The 16,243-nt window shown below is 41.6% G+C and overlaps 2 protein-coding genes across 2 annotated transcripts; both read left to right on the plus strand.

Annotated features, from left to right (window-relative positions):
• Positions 1 to 1,706: 1,706 nt before the first annotated feature.
• Positions 1,707 to 4,445, plus strand: LOC311266456 (tripartite motif-containing protein 16-like). The gene has a single exon (XM_084368831.1). It carries the CDS (start codon positions 1,806 to 1,808, stop codon positions 3,474 to 3,476), a length of 1,671 nt encoding a protein of 556 aa, XP_084224957.1. The 5' UTR covers positions 1,707 to 1,805; the 3' UTR covers positions 3,477 to 4,445.
• Positions 4,446 to 5,414: 969 nt separating this feature from the next.
• On the plus strand, positions 5,415 to 15,782 carry stard3nl (STARD3 N-terminal like). Its single transcript, XM_084368840.1, has 9 exons — positions 5,415 to 5,652; positions 9,396 to 9,746; positions 12,302 to 12,379; positions 12,504 to 12,581; positions 13,922 to 13,975; positions 14,295 to 14,412; positions 14,502 to 14,600; positions 14,761 to 14,828; positions 14,915 to 15,782. The coding sequence occupies exons 2-8, from the start codon at positions 9,552 to 9,554 to the stop codon at positions 14,823 to 14,825; spliced, it is 687 nt and encodes a 228-aa protein (XP_084224966.1). The 5' UTR covers positions 5,415 to 5,652; positions 9,396 to 9,551; the 3' UTR covers positions 14,826 to 14,828; positions 14,915 to 15,782.
• Positions 15,783 to 16,243: the final 461 nt, after the last annotated feature.

Raw genomic sequence — 16,243 nt, forward strand, 5'->3', positions numbered from 1 at the left:
TTGAAATAACTTTGAGATGTGTGCAACAATGATAACGCCTGTTTGTTATTTGAAGATTAATAAAGTTTGAGAAAAATGCCAGAAAGTTGTTTTTGATATTTAAGTAGCCTCTGTTTAATATCAGGTGGACTGAAATTCACTTTTTCTTCTATAGTAACCTCATATTTTAACACATAGCCCATCTCTATTTCTACTTTTTTGCCTCACTGCTAAAAAAAAAAAAACTGTGAAATTTTGGTGCTTTGCCAACAAACCTGTTGGATGAGTTGTCTTTTAGTGGGGAGGTGTTCTGGACAGAGATCAGAGATTCTCCAAGGTCCTGATGTGAACAGAGATGTCTCCAGATCAGGTCTCAGGTCATCAGAAGCTGTTGGGTTCACCTGTGATGTTCTCCCTCGGCTGGCTGCAGTCAGTCAGCTGGGAGACTATATAAGGGGGCTGCAGCTCCCTGCTCAGCTGGTTGTGTGTCTGCAGGGAGTCGACACCATCAGTCGGCTTTCTGTGTTTTCTGTTTGAGTGACAATCTGAGTTGAGTGTGTTTGAGATGTTTGTCTTTTGTCCAGTTTCCATACATTTAGTTTCCCCCTGTTCAGTGACTCCCAATTCACCTTTGGTTTTTGGGTCCGATCCTTCTGGTCGTCCATCATTGTGACAGAATCAGTGGCTGTGTGTTTTATTCCCACCGCCTCCTTTTAGACACCGAGGGACCAGTTTGCTTCGACCCTTCAGTGCTTTGTTAGTGTCCCAGCCTGCGACCCCTTCAGGTCCTTCAGCTCTGGTTTTCTGGGGAAACGTGACAAACGGCACCAACATCCCCGAGCCGGCCGCCGGGCCCTTCGCTTAGGTTGAGCGCCACAAACAACAAACACCAGCAGCTGTCTCATGTATTTCTCATGACGTTGGATCTTTAACACATCCATAGATTTCATTAAAAACAGAGAACATAAACTTTATTTATACTTCTGACACATTATCTTGTGTCTCCACAGTGTCGGTCCGTCAGCTGGAACAGTTCATCAGTTTGACTCTTTGTCCTGAACGTCACTTATTTATTTCTCAGCTACATTTTTTATTAAGAGTATTTGGTTTCCTTTTTTGTGAATATGAACATACAATACATTTTTATTCCAACAATAATTTCTGTCTTTGTTGAAGTTGAATTTGTTCTGTGAACATTTACTCTGAGCAAAAAGGCCACGAGACGTCAGCAGCAGAGAAACTCCTGAACTTGATGAGGTTTAAATGACAGAATGAATCCAGGTCAAATGTTAATCATTAAACGTGAGAACATTATATTCCAGCGGCTTCAATGTTTTATGACAGGCTGGTTTGATAACTCCCTGTTGAAGGTCCACTGTTTTTATGAGCAGGAAAATAAAACTGAACACAATCTGAGGAAGAGTTAGAGAACTATGGAGCCGTCAGCAAAGCCTGAGGAGCCAAGAAATATTTCACAACTAAAAACTTTGATGTTCTCAAATGTGGAGCAGGTTTTAACTGAGGCTTCGTTGTAAACCAGCGAACAAAGTCCAGAGTCACAGAGCTGCTCCTCGTCCTGGAGTGAACCACAGCTGGATCAGCCCTCCCTCTTCTTCCTGCTCTCAAACACAGCAGCTCCACTCTGTCACTATATCTCCTTGTTCCCTCCCCTTCAGATCTGCACTTTGAATGAGGGTGTAACCAGGAAGTGAAGGAGCTGACGAGCCTCATTCACTGCAGAAGCTCATGTTGTTCAGATCAGAGCTCAGAATAGTTTCAGTTATCAGGAAGTGAAACTCAGACAGTTGTTGACACTCAGAGGTGAAATGGCTCAACAAAACAATCAACTGGACCGAGCAAAGTTCTGCTGTTCCATCTGTTTGGAGCTACTGAAGGATCCGGTGGCTACTCCCTGTGGACACAGCTACTGCATGAACTGTATTCAAAGCTACTGGGACACAGAGGATGAGAAGAAAACCCACAGCTGCCCTCAGTGTAGGCAGAGCTTCACACCGAGGCCTGAGCTGCTGAAAAACACCATGTTAGCAGTTTTAGTGGAGGAGCTGAAGAAGACTGGACTCCAAGCTGCTCCTGCTGATCTCTGCTATGCTGGACCTGAAGATGTGGCCTGTGATGTCTGCACTGGGAGGAAACTGAAGGCTGTCAAGTCCTGTCTGGTCTGTATGATCTCTTATTGTGAGAAACATCTTCAGCTTCATTATGATTCACCTGCCTTTGAAAAACACAAGCTGGTGGAGCCGTCCAAGAAGCTCCAGGAGAACATCTGCTCTCGTCATGATGAGGTGATGAAGATGTTCTGCCGTACTGATCAGCAGTGTATCTGTTATCTCTGCTCTGTGGACGAACATAAAGGCCACGACACAGTGTCAGCTGCAGCAGAGAGGACTGAGAGGCAGAGAGAGCTGGAGGGGAGTCGACAAAACATCCAGCAGAGAATCCAGGACAGAGAGGAAGATGTGAAGGTGCTTCAACAGGAGGTGGAGGCCATCAACGGCTCTGCTGATAAAGCAGTGGAGCACAGTGAGAAGATCTTCACCCAGCTGATCCGTCTCATGGAGAAAAGACGCTCTGATGTGAAGCAGCAGGTCAGATCCCAGCAGGAAACTGAAGTGAGTCGAGTCAAAGATCTTCAGGAGAAGCTGGAGCAGGAGATCACTGAGCTGAAGAGGAAAGACGCTGAGCTGAAGAAGCTCTCACACACAGAGGATCACAACCAGTTTCTACACAACTGCCCCTCACTGTCAGCACTCAGTGAGTCTACACACTCATCCAGCATCAATATCCGTCCTCTGAGATACTTTGAGGATGTGACAGCAGCTGTGTCAGAGGTCAGAGACAAACTACAGGACGTCCTGAGAGAGACATGGACAAACATCTCACTGACAGTGACTGAAGTGGATGTTTTACTGTCAAACCCACAACCAGAGCCTGAGACCAGAGCTGGACTCTTAAGATATTCACGTGAAATCACACTGGATCCAAACACAGCAAACAAATGGCTGTTATTATCTGAGGGGAACAGAAAAGTAAGAAGAATTAATGAACCACAGTCTTATTCTAGTCACCCAGACAGATTCACTAGCTGCCAGCAGGTCCTGAGTAGAGAGAGTCTGACTGGACGTTGTTACTGGGAGGTGGAGTGGAGAGGAGGAGATGTTGAAGTAGCAGTCGCATACAAGAATATCAGCAGAGCAGATAGTGAATTTGGACGAAATGACAAATCTTGGTCATTATATTGTGACGATGACAGTTATAACTTTTATCACAACAAAGTTGAAACTCCCGTCTCAGGTCCTCGGTCCTCCAGAGTTGGAGTGTACCTGGATCACAGTGCAGGTATTCTGTCCTTCTACAGCGTCTCTGAAACCATCACTCTCCTCCACAGAGTCCAGACCACATTCACTCAGCCTCTCTATGCTGGAGTTTATGTTAATTATGCTATTGGAGACACTGCTGAGTTCAGTAAACTCAAGTAGACAGAAGTCATTTAAGGGACAGTGAGTTAAACTCTGAGTTTTAACTCTTAAACTTATTCTGTCTTCATGTTTGTGGCTGATTGTTGTGTGGTGTCTTCACCTGTCAATCAAACATGGTGGGCGGTACTTTGACATCTTCTCACCTGTTGTTGTGTAAATGTTTGAGTGTCTTTAGGTGGCGCTCCTTCCTGTGTCTGTTTAACCATGGAGGCTCTCACTGCTCATGATGACTTTTGTTCAGCTCAACTGACATTTGTCTGCATGAAGATATAAACTTGTCTGTGCTCTAAATGTGTGTTGAATATTTGTACTGATGTGTTTGCATGTTGTTGTTTCTCTTCCACTGCATGAGTCTAAAGAGAGAAAGCAGCAGAGCTTCATTTATCCTACATATTTAGTTCTCATCACTTTGTGCATGTTTAAATTCATCTATAATCACATTTACATTTAAGATTTAGTGATGTTACATATGTTTAAATGTGTCTTCACTGATGTAGTTTGAAGCTGCCAAAGGCTCGGTGAAGTTTCTACATGTCTTCCTGCAGTGAACATCACAGCAGGTTAACAAGTGAACTGTGAAAACTGATGCAGGACACAAGAGGGCGCTGTCATCCTGCTAACCAGAGATGTAGTGGAGGTTACAGCAGCTCAAAATACAGTTTCCTGGTGGTGGTTTGTTTTATGACACTAACCAGGGTATTTACTTTTCACAGTCCTTCATTTTCCCACAATAAAATCTGAATCTAAATGTTTTAACACTGTTTCAGGGTGTTTTCTTATAAACGAAGTTTGTCCTACCAGCTACTGAAGTTCAGTTTGACCATGGTGTGTTTTGTTGTGTGCCAGAAGGTTGATCTCTACCTTTGAAAAAACAGGAAAAAAGGTAATTCATAGTTAGATTAAATATGTTTTTAACTGTTGTTTTTGTTTGTTTTCCCTCGTTAAAGTTTGTTTCTGGAAATAACTTTGAGATGTGTGCAACAATGATAACGCCTGTTTATTATTTGAAGATTAATAAAGTTTGAGAAAAATGCCAGAAAGTTATTTTTGATATTTAAGTAGCCTCCATTTAATATTAAACTGTACTTAAGTGGACTTGAGTCGGCCTAAATGTAAATATTCCTACATTACCTGAAATTGTGCGCAGGGTTAATGTGATGTTCAAACAGGAAGGAGACAAGAAACTGTTGCCAAAAAGTTGGAAGAACTCGAAATAATAATTTACATCAAATAAGAATCAACATCTGAATCAGTGTAGAATTATAATTTCATAATTTCGTTTGCACCTGATACGCTGGCTGTCTGCTTTTTTTCATAAAATGCAATGGTCAGATAAAAAGCCCAACTTTAATATTTAACTCAAGGATATAGGTCATATCTTTATACCAACTCCATATCAAACCCTCAAAAACAATAAAGCAACAAAACCCCCTCTGCTCAAAATTATCAACTAATTACAAAACTTCTAGCCTACATTTTTTTAATGTATTACTTTCCTCGTCATTTCATTTTTATTGAAGGTATAATGATAGCAGCACATCTCTTCATTTATTTATTTATCTATTGATGTATTGTTCTGTCCCCTGGCACTGTTTAGGCTTTGTTGTTGCTGTTAGGCCTATATGCATGAGGGACAAAACAATAATAACATGTATAGATAGTATAGATAAATAAATAAATGTATACTATTTTGAATAAAAAAGAAATAATTGTATTATATTATTTTATATAGCCAACCGCCGTGAAAAAACAAGAAGAAGAAGAAGAAGAAGAAGAAGAAGAAGAAGAGAAGTGGTAGAAGAAGAAGAACAACAACATTAACAACAAGAGAAGAAGAAGAGGAGAAGGAAGATGAAGGAGAAGAACAACAACAACAACAACAACAACAACAACAACAACAACAACAACAACAACAAGATGAAGAAGAAGAAGAACAGCAACATTAGAATGAGACGCAGAAGAAGAAGCAGCAGCCATTCGTCCGGTCCAGCTACAGACTACATGTCCCAGAATCCCTCGCGGCAGTGAGTTCATATCCCGCCTCCCTCCATCCTGTCCGAGCAGACGAGGAGGAAACAGATGACTCGTCTGCAGCGTTCAGGTTGAAACCTGCCGACTGAAACCTTCCGAGGACTGATTCAGAGAGTCAAACCGCCCCAGGGAGCGAGTTTAAAGGGTAAGCACCGAGACGGAGACCGTAAACAAACGGCTTTCATTGCGTGTCTTCAAGCTAGCTAGCTAGCTAGTTGACAAACGAGCTGAGCGGTGCTGGTAAACACGTCGGTGTTATTCTGGCATCCTGGGTCGTCACAGCTGCACCATGGCTGTCTGAATCCGATCATTTCATTATTTTACATGTAATATTTGTTGGTTTAAGTAGCTGAAGTGTAGCTGAGTGGTCCTGTTGTTGTTGTCGGCCTCCTCGGTCGGTGTTGTTGCACTTTGCGTTTCCTGCTGCAGCACATCAGCTGAACTCAGACTGTGTGTGTCTGTGTGTGTGTAGCTGCAGAGGAGGGACAGGCAGCACTGCACACCCATTTTAACCAGCTCTTCAGTGCAGTATTACGGAGGGTTTGGCCGATATAATGGGCCTGGAGAGCCGGACACAACATGCATTATCTCTGGTGTCACAGTCTTCACCTGAGCATGACATTTAAACCAGGTTAGCTAGCTCACCTGTACAGCATCATCATGACATTATGCAGGTTTATCATTACCTGTTGGTGCAGGTGTGTCTACACTGTGACATCCAGACAAACTGTGCAGGTGAGGATGAAGCCAGTTTTGGTAACAGTTAGAGAAAGCCAGAAGTGTATTCAAAGTAATGGTACGTTTCATTTGGCAGCGTGTCACTGTCACCTCCAGGAGAGTCAGGGAGGAAGGAAGCTGGCGAATCAGACACAATGTGAAAATACACGAATGTCCATGAACATGTGTGCCTGTTTTATTCCACTTCCTTTTAAGTGGACAACAAAAACCCACAAAATAAATCAATTAATGCAGCTTTTCAGAAATGCAATCTGATTAATTGGATGCTATTTTAATGGGGAATGAGCTGGTCCTTAGTCATGCTTAGGGAGTGATAGCAACAGCTCTGATTTCACAGTCATAATCACAAATATGCTTTGGTCTTAAATAAGCATGAGATTTAAAGAGCTTCTTCTGCGTGACTGCTTTCATCTGCACAGAGAAGATCACACGGGAGAAAGTGTTTCAAGAATGTCTCGGTGAAATCCACTAATCTGTAGAAATCCTGTGACCAGTAAGTCAACGAGCACGTAGGCTGAGACCAGTCGGAAAGGAATTTAAACACACAGATCAACAAGTAAAGATGACGAGGACGAAGTTATGCTGCAGGTTTTCTCTCCCCCAGTCAATAACAGCGAGAGGGAGACGCAAAAAGATGTCACAAACTGTGGTCGTTTCATAGCTTTTTCCACCAACAAGTTTATTTCTCAACTGTTGTGTCTTACCCAGCACGTATCGATGTTGTAATTCTTAAAATGAGAAGTTAAATGCTTTGTACACTGCAACTAAAGGTTATTAATGTGTCGATTAGTTGTGATAATGATGTCAATCAGTGTTTCCCAAAGCCCGAGACGACGTCCTCGAATGTCTTGTTTTGTCCACAACCCAAAGATATTCAGTTTACTGTCATAGAGGAGGAAATAAACCGGAACGTATTCACATTTAAGAAGCTGGAATCAACTAATGGATTTCAGTTGTTTTAATTGGTGGGACCACGTGATTGTTGTCTTCATTTAATGAGTTTTCTTGCTGTTATCTGTCGTATGTGTAGTTTCTCTCTACAAAAGATTTCTTGATCTCGGTCAGATTTCCTGATAAATTATGAAAATGTGGGGGTTTCGTCACAGAAACTAAAAAACCTGTCTGATCAGTCAAATCAGTAACGTTGGTGTAGTTTTTAACGGCATGTGAAGAGGAAGCTGCAAATAGTGGAGGGTCTGTGTTTCAGGGGAAATGACAGTACATGACATTTCTCCCTTGAGTTGCAGTAAATTGGTTTATTGCTGTATTTTCCTATGAAATTGCCCCTTGTTGCTAAATCATTTCCAGTGTATCAGTTCCTTTACAAATCATTTACAAGCTGAGTTTAGGTGTCAGTTGTTACGTGTTTACTAAAGCTGCTGAAACTTTAAATTTCAGCTTTGTACCTTTTGTTTAAATGATTTATCAACTGTCTCGAAATTTGCAATTAATTTAAAGTCGGGTAAAGCTGAAACAGATGTTTTTTGTGGTCTAACGAGTAACGCTGAGGTGAAGCTGGTTCCCCACTTAAGTATATATGAAAATCATGAGATCACGTGCAACCGCACAACAAGTTTATAATGAGGAGAGAAAATCTACTGTAACCAAAGTGCGTGAATCACAAGTCTACTTTCTCTTTAGTTTCTCTGTGTCAGAGGAACCTAAACGTAGTGCAGCAATATGATTACTTCCACTTCCTCAAACATAGACATCATAAAACACAAGTGGAGAATATGGTCAGAGGTCATAATCCAGACGGTAACAACACTATTGTCTGGGTCATGTTAATCAGTTGTGTCTTTTTCCAGTAGAGTCATAAAGTTACACACAAACATGAAAACGACAGTGTTGGACCTCAGCAGGTTCAACATTTTTGGGGAAAGCCTAAAAACCAGTAGAGTGGAGGCTGTAAGAGCAACACGTTAATGCCTCTGGTGTTTTTGTTTGTTGTTAGCGTGGTTGCTAGGCGTCCACTGTAGCGGTGAGACAAAATATTGATACGTTAATGTATCGTATCACTTACTGGCGATGTGATTACTGATACACAGGCACCAAACATCTATGTGTTTTAAATCATGCAGCTCTGAACAGATTCTCCGGACAATTTGACTTACAGTGACACATCTTCATAACTCCTTGTGGTGTAAACGTGTGTGAACTTAGTTTACACAGATTGAAAGGAATCTGGCAGGTCAGCCTTGTATCAGTTTATGGCTTTTTCACATTGGAGTGGTGACACACACGGACGTGAACAAATTACAGTCAGTGTGTTAGAGAGGCGCTAAGCTGAGAGAGGCACTTTTTTATATGTTGTTTCATCTCAGAAACTGACTCCACAATGCCGTGAATAAAAACATAATACATGCACTTTCCTTTTCAGGGGTATTTTTTCTTGTTCATTTACACAGATATCTTGTAACTGAGGAATCACGTATTGTTAGATGGTTGTCTTGCAATTTGTTTCACAGTTATCGTGGGCAACATATTCTGAATCGTATCAGTTGTTATTCTGTGATTTCCTCCCTTTCCTCCTCTGGCTGAGTCTGTCAACCAATCAGAGGCTGTGTTTCTGTCAGGCAGCTCTGATCTCAAGCGCACTGTGTTGAGGTAGGAGGTGAAGACGCTCGTCTGAAATAGAGCTGTTTGAGGCCCTGTCATTATCATCGTGCTCGCATTATTTAAATGCGGAGGCTGCTGGACTTAACATGCAAAACTATTTTATTTATTTATTTATTTAAAAGTAGTTAGCTGTCTCGCTTGCAGTCGGCACTGAGGGAAAGCTTTGGTTGTTATGTGGTTGTTATGATAAATGTGCAAACAACTAATTTCATATTTGTCCTCTCAGCAGCCGTGAGTTTGTCATTGGTGAATACAAATCCAATATTCACTCGTCACCAGCTCGTCACTAACTTGTCTAATCTGCAGATTGATGTTGGGTAGTCAGTATACGGTGGATTCATCAGAGATTTCTTGGTGAAAAACAAGATTGATGAGAGCATTGAGAGTGAAGTTAAGGGCTGAAAGACTAAAACTCTCCAAAGAGCGGAGGCTAACTGAAGATATTTTATTGTGTGTTACTCAAAGTCATTCAATTAACTGGTAACATCGAATTGATGATTAAATATATAAATCTCTCATTCCTCCCTGCAGATGCTGTGATGAAGTTTACCTCCACAGTCCACATCCACTGAACAAACAGGTCTGACTTCCTGCTCCGATGACCTGCCTCCTCCGTCTCCACCTGTGAGTCCACCTTCTGTTGACCAGTGGGCGGGGCTGGCCCTGCTCGGGGGGGCGTGACCGGGGATGGACAGCCGATGCAGTAGCAGCGCCGATTCACGGCTGACCGGCAGAGGGGTGGGGTCCACGCCCATCTGCGCCAGGGTGGAGTCGTACGATGCCGGGGAGAAGAAGTGCATCTCGGACGTGAGGAGGACCTTCTGCCTCTTCGTCACCTTCGACCTCTTGTTCATCACCTTGCTCTGGATCATAGAGCTCAATGTAAGACATGTTGGGAAACAACCAATCATGCAGATGTTTAGAGGGTATAATGTACGAAGTATAAAGTACGTCTAGCATTTTAGGATAGCATACTAACAATGTGGGGATTCAGGATATTTTTCTTGCTTTCTTTAACAGTATAGGGCTTTTTTGACATTTTCATTAATTTCTCAGGGTTAGCATGCATGGACCTTGATGGGAGAAATCTGGTGCATTTAGGTGGCTGGTATCTATGAATGAGCACAAAAGTAAGCTGTTTTCATTCAGCCGTGGTGAGATTCGTGTCATGGGAGAATCGTATAGTGGACTTTTATTGTATTTTATGGTGAAATAGTTTTGTTTGAATTGTGTCAAGGTCGAGCAGACGCCGCTCAGCTGCTGCTGCAGAAGTGAATCGAGGTCATGAAGCTATAAAATGCCCTGAATGAGGAAGCGATGTGACTGCAGCACACATTCCCACAATGCTCCAGTTTCAGCAAAGTGAACCTTGAGCGCTGACACAGATGTGGTTACACTGACACATGCACACACTTATTGTGTTACTGTATTTGAAAGTACATTCCAGTGACTCACGTCGAAGAGTCAACCTGCTCGCATTCATAACGCAGAGCTTTTCCTGCTGTAAACCTGTCGGACTGGAATATATTCGGGTTTTGTGGTTTAGTGGTGTAAAATGCCGTAGAGTAATATTCTTTATTTTCTACAAATAATTTGTTGTGTGACTTTCTTTGTGTGAGATATATCCGAGTGACCCTGAGAACAAGGAATTTAGTAGCCAAATCCTGCGTCACTGCACTTGTTGTGGACATGACTAATGCAAAACTTTGACTTGAATAATAATTAATCTCTGGTTAGGCATTAAACCAAAGATAAAGACTTTATAGACACACGCTGGGTCATCGCTGGGCTGGGAAATTCCAGAGCCGAGTTTAGTCACAGAGACATTTTCAACAACTTCCTGCCAACATGTCGTTCCACTCACACCGCTGACTGCTAACCACTGGAGCTGATGAGGCAGCTGAATAAACCACATCCAGTCAAGCGAAGCCTGAAGGTGACATTTCCTCTCTGTTACCAGAGGTGGGAAGTAATGACGTACAAATACTTTGAGTGTTTATTTCCTTTCTTCTCTCTACATCTGAACACAAACATCTGAACTCACATTTTCAAAACAGCCTCGTTACTTTAGTTTGATGTATTTGAGGTGAATTATGGTTTATTGTTATTTGGCGTCATCGCACGCCGCCTTCCCAACATCACAAGACTGATGTCGACCTATCAGAGCACATCGCGCACAGCAGACGTAGGGAGATGAAACAAAAACGGAAGAAGACGTAAACAGACAGAGAGGGAGGCTGGAATGGGGAGAAAAGGCGTGTTAGTGTCTCGTATCTGCAGAGAGTTTCTTATTTTCTCACTTTGTTGCTGCTCGGGACGCTTTACCAACCCAACATGTGGCTATTTGACGCAGGGGCGGATTTAAGAAATTTGGGGCCCAAGGCAAAGGCAGGCATGGGGCCCTCTGAAATGAGAAGACAACACACAAAACAACAGGTCAATTATACAGATAGATACATTTTAACAGGATGCACATGTATTATTTGTGTGTGGTGAAGTGTAAGTATATTTACTCAAGTGCTGACGTAGACACTTTAGGATTTCATGCAACTTCAGTTTTGTCTGCTCCGCTGTATCTCAGAGGCAAATACTGCACTTTCTACTCCACTACTGTACATCATTTACGTTGCTGGTTACATAGTTCAAACCCTTCCTGCCCAGTGAAAACCATGTACCCTCAAAATGATGATTTAATGCTAATATTTGTGATAAACTGAAAGAGTCTTCCTTTGTGGGGCGACTTCTTGAGCCAAAACTCTTTAAAAAACCGTCTTGGGCCAGCTGGAAAATACATCATGACAAGACTTCAGTGAAGTTAGTTTTAAGTTGGATATTCGACATTCGCAGCCACTCCAACATTTCAAGTGCACCTGTATTGCAGACTTTACAGTAAACACACGGAGAAGACGGCTACAGCGTGTACCGACTTCCTGTTTTCAAAATAAAAATGTGGGATATTTAAAGCAGAGATACTGTGTTTGAAGCTATTGAGAAGCTATTGAGCTAACATGCTAATATTTACATATAGCCTAAATATAAAAACAACATAAACACATAAAAACAAGAGGCGTATTTCATGCAGCCAGTGTAGTTACATGATCCCAACATGATTTTCAGTCAATTGATCACATGACCTGGAAGCTATTGAGCTAATGATTAGCATTCTGCATTCTGAATTAAGTCTAACAAACAGGTTAATCACATTATTTGGCCATTTTGTGTCGACATTCTTAATAAATGAACAGAAATGTAAATAAATAAAACATCACATTGTGTTGCTGAGGCAGCTGAACCCACTAAAGCCAAATCCTTCTTATTTTCAGTGGATCAAAGTGTTGCTGATAACCAGTGCAGGAGTCTCGGGTGATAAAAAGACACAAACAGAGGAACGTTATCGGAGTCGAGAGTCTTTTTAATCGGTGTTTTGTGTTTCACAGGTGAACGGTGGCATTCAGAACCAGCTGAATAAAGAAGTCCTGCACTACGACTACCGCGCCTCCTTCTTCGACATTTTTGTAAGTTCATATTCGATGACCTCGTCACTCCTTTGTTTTTAACCTCCCACTCTTCCTGTCACTGCTCACGTTTGATCTTTCTTCTCTCCGTCCTCCTCCACCCTTCCTCCCTCTCCTCCGTCAGCTCCTGGCTGTTTTCAGGTTTGCCACGCTCATCCTGGCCTACGCCGTCTGTAAGCTCCGTCACTGGTGGGCCATCGCCGTAAGTAGACTCAGATTTGACTCTTTGTTTGTATCAGCAGAGGGCGCTGCTGGGCAGAAAAGCTTGCAGATAAGACTTGTGGATGCTGTTATTTCAATTTTCAATAGTTGCACAGTGTAATATAAGGATATAGATTAGATTAAAATAGCTTTATTGTCCAGTCGGAGCATGTTCACAACATTAAAAACAAATGCATCACATCAATTAAACAAAGATCTCTCGACTTAACGGTGCATTCACTGTATGTATTTCTCTATATAGTGACACGTATACTGATTGACTGACAATATCTGATAATTACATGTGTATGTTAAGTATAACTACACAGTGTCAGTGTGTCGCAGCACTGACAGTCTAAGTGAAGCTCAGTCTGTGCAGTTCCTCTTGAGACTCAGACGTGTTGATTTAACTTGACAGTTATTTTTGAGGCTGGAGGTGTCGCTAATCAAACATCCTGTTTCACGTCTGGGCCGTTAATGTTCGTTCCTCTTTGTTGACGCGGTCGCTCAGTGCTGCTTGTCGTTGATTCTTCACCTCTCTGGATTTCTGCTGGAGGGATGAACACAATCCCCAAATCTTTTTTTAGTGAAGCCTCGTGGAAGTATCACACTTTGATTCTCATTTATTCAGGTTTTTACTTTTAATTTGAATCCCTCCTGTCTGTGTCAGCTTTAAGAGACGGTCACATGGTTTGTTTTATGTGAGTTTTCAAGGAAACTTGCAAAGGTATGAACAGAACAAGTAGTCATATTCAAGTTATGTTGTGTATCTTAAAAAAAAAAACATCTTGGCACATGTTCTGGCTGAGCCCCAAATCCTCTGAGTTTGGTACTTTGTATTTAAAACTCTGTGTGATATTCTGGGGCACACAGTCGCACCTGATCCTCTTAAAAGACTGTAACTGTAGTGAGATTCATAACCCTTTTAGCCTGAAGAAAACATCAGAACACGTGCCAGATATAAGATAAGTGAAGCAACAAAGAGCAGCAATAATAGAGAAGAATGAGTATAAGAGCAGTGATATGTTGGTGGTAGCTCCACCTGGTGGTACAGAAGAGCATCACTGAAATTGAACTCCAAACTGGTCATTTAATTTCATTTTATTACAGACAAAAGTTATATCTTCACATCACTTTAAAAAAGGTGTTATTGTTTAAATATTCTTAATTTTGAAATAAAATTCACGAGTGTTTAGCCACCTTATTAGGACCTTATTCTCCTCTGAGAACAGCTTGTTTATTCACGTATGGAAAAAGTTTGCATTAATATTGTAAATATTAAAATGCTAGCGCCTCTTTAACACCTCTGCAGTCTCTGATCGGTGTCTCCTCTGTTTGCAGATCACCACTGCGGTCAGCTGTGCTTTCTTGATCGTTAAAGTCATTTTATCAAAGGTAAGTGATGACAATGATTTTCCTTTACTGTTTTTTTGCATCCAGTTTATGATCACTATTTTATTGAATACATTGGATTTTCTGATGGGTAATAAATGTGATTCAGCACAGTTCAAACATGTTCATGTAGAAATAAGTCAGAAATATCATGAAACACTGTTTTTCTTTAACTGAAGTCACTGTAAAACATAAAGGTATTTCGTGTGTGTGTGTGTGTGTGTGTGTGTGTGTGTGTGTGTGTGTGTGTGTGTGTGTGTGTGTGTGTGTGTGTGTGTGTGTGTGTGTGTGTGTGTGTGTGTGTGTGTGTGTGTGTGTGTAGCTGCTCTCTCAGGGGGCCTTCGGGTACCTGCTGCCCATCATCTCCTTCGTGTTGGCCTGGATAGAAACGTGGCTGCTCGACTTCAAGGTTCTGCCTCAGGAGGCCGAGGACGAAAACAGTGAGTCACAGTCGCACGAGTGTGTCGTCGTCCTCTCGCTGTCAGCACACTTACCGCTTCCTTCACGAAGCCTCCTCTCTGTGTTTCAGGATATCTGTCCATCATGGACGCCACAGAGCGAGCTCCTCTCATGTATCCGGGGCCTGTGTCTGACGGACAGTTCTACTCTCCACCAGAGTCTGTGGCAGGTCTGTCGACTCTCTGACATTAACCCCAAAACATCAACATATTCTCACACTTCCCTCGAGCTGCTGCAAGTGTGAAGAAACAACCTCACACGTCTGCATCGTGCGTGAATCGGTGTATTTTCAAAATGTGTCATAATCTTTGTTTCTCTGTGGTGTTCAGACTCTGATGAGGAGCTGGATGATAAACATGATCCAGAAAAAGGGCTCATACAGCAGCTGACCTAACAGGTAAGAGTGTGTCGTCACGTCCTGATGATGAAGGTCACGGTGTGTCGTCGCATGTCCTCCTCATTCATCTCGTTGTGTCTCCTCAGGATCTTCTGAAGATGAAGCGTGTCTCCTTCCTGTCGTGCTACTGAGGGAAACTTCTGCCTTACACATGCAGCCAGTTTGGTTTTTATTTGTCTTTGTATATTCGAACCTTACGAATGCACCTCAGTTTCTGATATCGACCTCCTGCATGTACACCCGGACTGGAAAAGTGCTGCTTAAAAAGCCGTTTCTGTGTCGACACTTTGGAGGATATTTATACACAAAATTGCACATTTTGTCCGAGACTCCAGACGCACGAGAAGAATTCGATCGAATGAAAGTCAAATATTTGAGGTCGATTTCAGAGTGCGAATGTAATTAAAAGTCTTGTGCTCCGGTGACAAAAGAAACTCGTATCTCCAACGTCATGTTTACTTTTAATTTGTTGTTGATCATTTTCACTGTAAAAGGAAGATAAGCTTCCTTCATCGACTCTGCTTTAAGAAAAGAAGGATTTTTCGGCCAGTATTGAGCTTACGGACCATAATTGTAGCAAACGAGTGGAGGAATATTTACAGTTTACTGCATTTATAAAAGGGTTTGACTACTTCTGGGTCTTAAACAGTGAGACAACTTGCACAGAACACTGGAACGACATTACAGGATAAAAATTGAAGAATACGTCTGCTTCTGAAAGAGTGAAGTGTTATTTTATGTAAAAACAAAATGAGCCGTGAAGAGCAGCAGTTAAACGGGTCGAGCTGCACTGTATGAACTGGAACCAGCTGCTGTTAGACACAGCTGGAGCTCATTGTGAGCTGAAACAAACATGTACGTACCGGGACCTCCATGCATGCCTTGCAAGCCGAGTGTTTTTGTTTTTATGGAAAGCTTGTCTGTAAAATAGAATCATTAAAATGTGAAATCTTGTCTGGTCGTCTTTTTTATTTCATGTTTTATTCACTTGGAAGTCATTTTTTCGCTGTCGAACTGTCAGAGGAGAATTTTCTTTTTCTTTTAAATTTTTCATCCGTGAAAAAATATTTTCAGAGGAGAATTGTCTTTGACTTTTTTTTCATGTGTGAAACTGAAAAATATTGTTGGTTTTTTCAGATTTTTTCCCCCCAAAATTTTCTGGAATTTTTTTTTTTCACGTGTGAAAAAAGTTTTGCAGGAAAATCTTTAAGATTTTTTTGTTTGTTTTGTTTTCGTCTTTGAAAACGTGGAGAAGAAAAGTGAGAAATGTATTTGTTGTGTGAAACTTGAGTGAGTGGTTTTTTTTCCAGGAGATTTTTTTTTAAGAACAAAAGATCAGATTCAAGATCAGATTTTTTCAGAATATTTTAAGAAGGATTTTTGGATTTTTTTTTCTTCAAATTTTCAAGAAATCC

This window comes from Pagrus pagrus, assembly GCF_965226575.1.
Source record: "Pagrus pagrus genome assembly, chromosome: 12".
Classification (NCBI taxonomy): domain Eukaryota; kingdom Metazoa; phylum Chordata; class Actinopteri; order Spariformes; family Sparidae; genus Pagrus; species Pagrus pagrus.

Coding starts and splice junctions, on each gene's coding strand:
- LOC311266456 (XM_084368831.1), top strand. CDS start 1,806: ATGGCTCAACAAAACAATCAACTGGACCGAGCAAAGTTCTGCTGTTCC.
- stard3nl (XM_084368840.1), top strand. CDS start 9,552: ATGGACAGCCGATGCAGTAGCAGCGCCGATTCACGGCTGACCGGCAGA. Junction 12,582..13,921: donor GTCACTGGTGGGCCATCGCC/GTAAGTAGACTC, acceptor CTCTGTTTGCAG/ATCACCACTGCGGTCAGCTG. Junction 14,413..14,501: donor GGAGGCCGAGGACGAAAACA/GTGAGTCACAGT, acceptor TCTGTGTTTCAG/GATATCTGTCCATCATGGAC.